Raw genomic sequence first — 2,412 nt, 5'->3', positions numbered from 1 at the left:
AACATTTTGTCTTCAAAAAAATTAACATTTTGAAAAAAAAAATTATTAACATAATCATGATCTAGCACCACCTAATGAAGTAGCAATATTGTTTCGAATCTCCTTCATCTAATAATAATAATAATAATAATAATAATAATAATAATAATAATAATAATAATAATAATAATATAATAATAATAATAATAATAATAATAATAATAATAATAATAATAATAATAATAATAATAATTGTGGTGGAAGTTGATAAAGGAAAATAGAAAATGATTTTAATTTGGAAGGGTAAATGATGTTATTTCTTTAAAATCATAAGGACAAATATGAGAAAAGGGAAGTTACGAAGTCTGTTAAAGCTTAAACATCAAATGATGTCGTTTTCATCCAGAGTCCACAATGCTATGTGGACCTTGGTCCACGATATAAATTCCCGATAAGTTGTGAACATTTAATATGTAGGCTCTGTTTGGCAAACCTAGCTGAAAAGCTATAAGCTAGGAGCTGAAAGCTGAAAAGCTATAAGCTCGGAGCTGAAAACTGAAGAGCTGTTGGCTCTGTTTGGCAAACCTAAATTGTGTATCTTTTTACTCTAGTCCATCTTGCAAGATGGATCCAGGCTCACAGAATAATCGGATTTGATGACTCTATATTATATTTACAAATTTCCACAGTTTTTATATGTTTTGGCTTAGAAACACAATTTATATTTTAAAAATTCACCATTTCAATACTAAAAATTATACCATTTATAGGTCGTCTAGGACCAAGGACCCTGGTCCATGGTATAACAACTCTATATAATCGCATGCAATCTACAACCTGGGCAACTGAAAATATCTAGGTGAGCTCACGTTTCAAACTTCAAACCATGGATTTCACTCTGCTCGCAGCCATTGTAGCATCTTTGGCTACCACTTCTCTACTACTCATCACTTTTATCTACAACATCTTAATATTTCACAAAGGATCGAGCCAAAAAGTACCCGAAGCAGACGGAGCGTGGCCTATAATCGGACATCTCCACCTCCTCTGCGCTCCTCGAGCCACCTTCAAGATCTTAGCCGACATGGTGGACAAATACAGCCCTATATTCCGGTTAAGGCTCGGTGCGCATCAAGTCCTAGTGATCAGCGACTCACGAATCGCCAAAGAGTGCTTTACCACCAACGATAGAGCGCTCGCTGGCCGGCCCAAGACCTTAGCTTCGGAGATCAGAACTGGCGCGATGCCCGCAAGGCTGTCGTGCTCAACCTACTGTCCAACCGTCGTCCAGATGCTCAGGCGGGTTTGGGAATTGGGAGTAACATCGTTTACCCAAGACATCTACCGAAGCTGGCTGAGGGACAACAATGAAGAATCCGAGGATGTAAAGCTGGAGATGAAGGAGTTGTTCGGGAAACTAGTCATGGACATCATGATGCAGATCCTTTTCGGGAAGCAGTACGAGGAAGAAAGGAAACGGACAGTGGTGACGGTTAGGAGATTCTTCGATCTGCTGGGTACGTCTGTTGGGTGATACCTGCCATGGCTAAGATGGTTGGACATAGGAGGACGTGAGAAAGCCATGAAGGAGACAGCCAAAGATATGGACACCATAATGGAAGGTTGGCTACCAGAACATAAAAAGAAAAGAAATACGAAATCTCAAGAAGAAGAGGAAGGAGATTTCATGGATGGATTGCTGTCCAGTTTTCATGGCAAAGAAGATGGGGATCACAATAATGATTTTGATGCTGACACAGTTGTTAAAGCCACTTGCATGGTATGCATGTCACTCTTTTGTTCTTTAAATTTGGTTTCATCTCATGTTTTCTCAAACCCAAATAATTACATAAATCCTCTGATCTGTTCTTTCTTTTTTATTATTTTACATGGCAGTCTGTGTTGTCAGCAGGCACCGATACAACTACAGTAACATTAATCTGGGCTCTTTTTTTAGTATTAAACAATTATTGTGTGCTAGAGAAGATCGAAGATGAACTAAACATCCATGTTGGGAGGGAAAGGCGCCTCAATCATTCTGACTTAAGTAAATTGACTTATCTTCAAGCAGTGATCAAAGAAACATTAGGTTTATATACTTCAGGTCCTCTTTTACTACCACACGAGTCAATAGACAATTGCACTGTCAATGACTATCACATCCCAAATGGTACACGTGTAGTGGTGAATGTCTTCAAGGTTCAACGTACGAGATCCGAATTTCTGGTCCGATCCTGATGTGTTTAGGCCTGAGAGATTCTTGGGTGAGCACAAAGAGATTGATTTAAGGGACAATCATTTTGAACTAATTTCATTTGGCAGTGGGAGGAGAATGTGCCCTGGATTTTCTCTTGGACTACAATTAGTAGAGTTGGTCTTGGCTAATCTTATTCATGGCTTTGATTTAAAAAGAATTTCGAATGAGCTAATCGA

At 38.4% G+C, this 2,412-nt stretch overlaps 1 protein-coding gene across 1 annotated transcript; it reads left to right on the top strand.

Annotated features, from left to right (window-relative positions):
* The first annotated feature begins 865 nt into the window (after positions 1 to 865).
* LOC109152128 (cytochrome P450 82A4-like) lies at positions 866 to 1,513 on the top strand. Its single transcript, XM_019299702.1, has one exon. It carries the CDS (start codon positions 866 to 868, stop codon positions 1,511 to 1,513), a length of 648 nt encoding a protein of 215 aa, XP_019155247.1.
* Positions 1,514 to 2,412: the final 899 nt, after the last annotated feature.

Source organism: Ipomoea nil, unplaced genomic scaffold, assembly GCF_001879475.1.
Source record: "Ipomoea nil cultivar Tokyo-kokei standard unplaced genomic scaffold, Asagao_1.1 scaffold2387, whole genome shotgun sequence".
NCBI lineage: Eukaryota > Viridiplantae > Streptophyta > Magnoliopsida > Solanales > Convolvulaceae > Ipomoea > Ipomoea nil.
This window is presented reverse-complemented; position numbering and strand designations above follow the sequence as displayed.

What these genes read in the sequence shown, in the direction of transcription:
- LOC109152128 (XM_019299702.1), top strand. Translation starts at nt 866, where the DNA reads ATGGATTTCACTCTGCTCGCAGCCATTGTAGCATCTTTGGCTACCACT.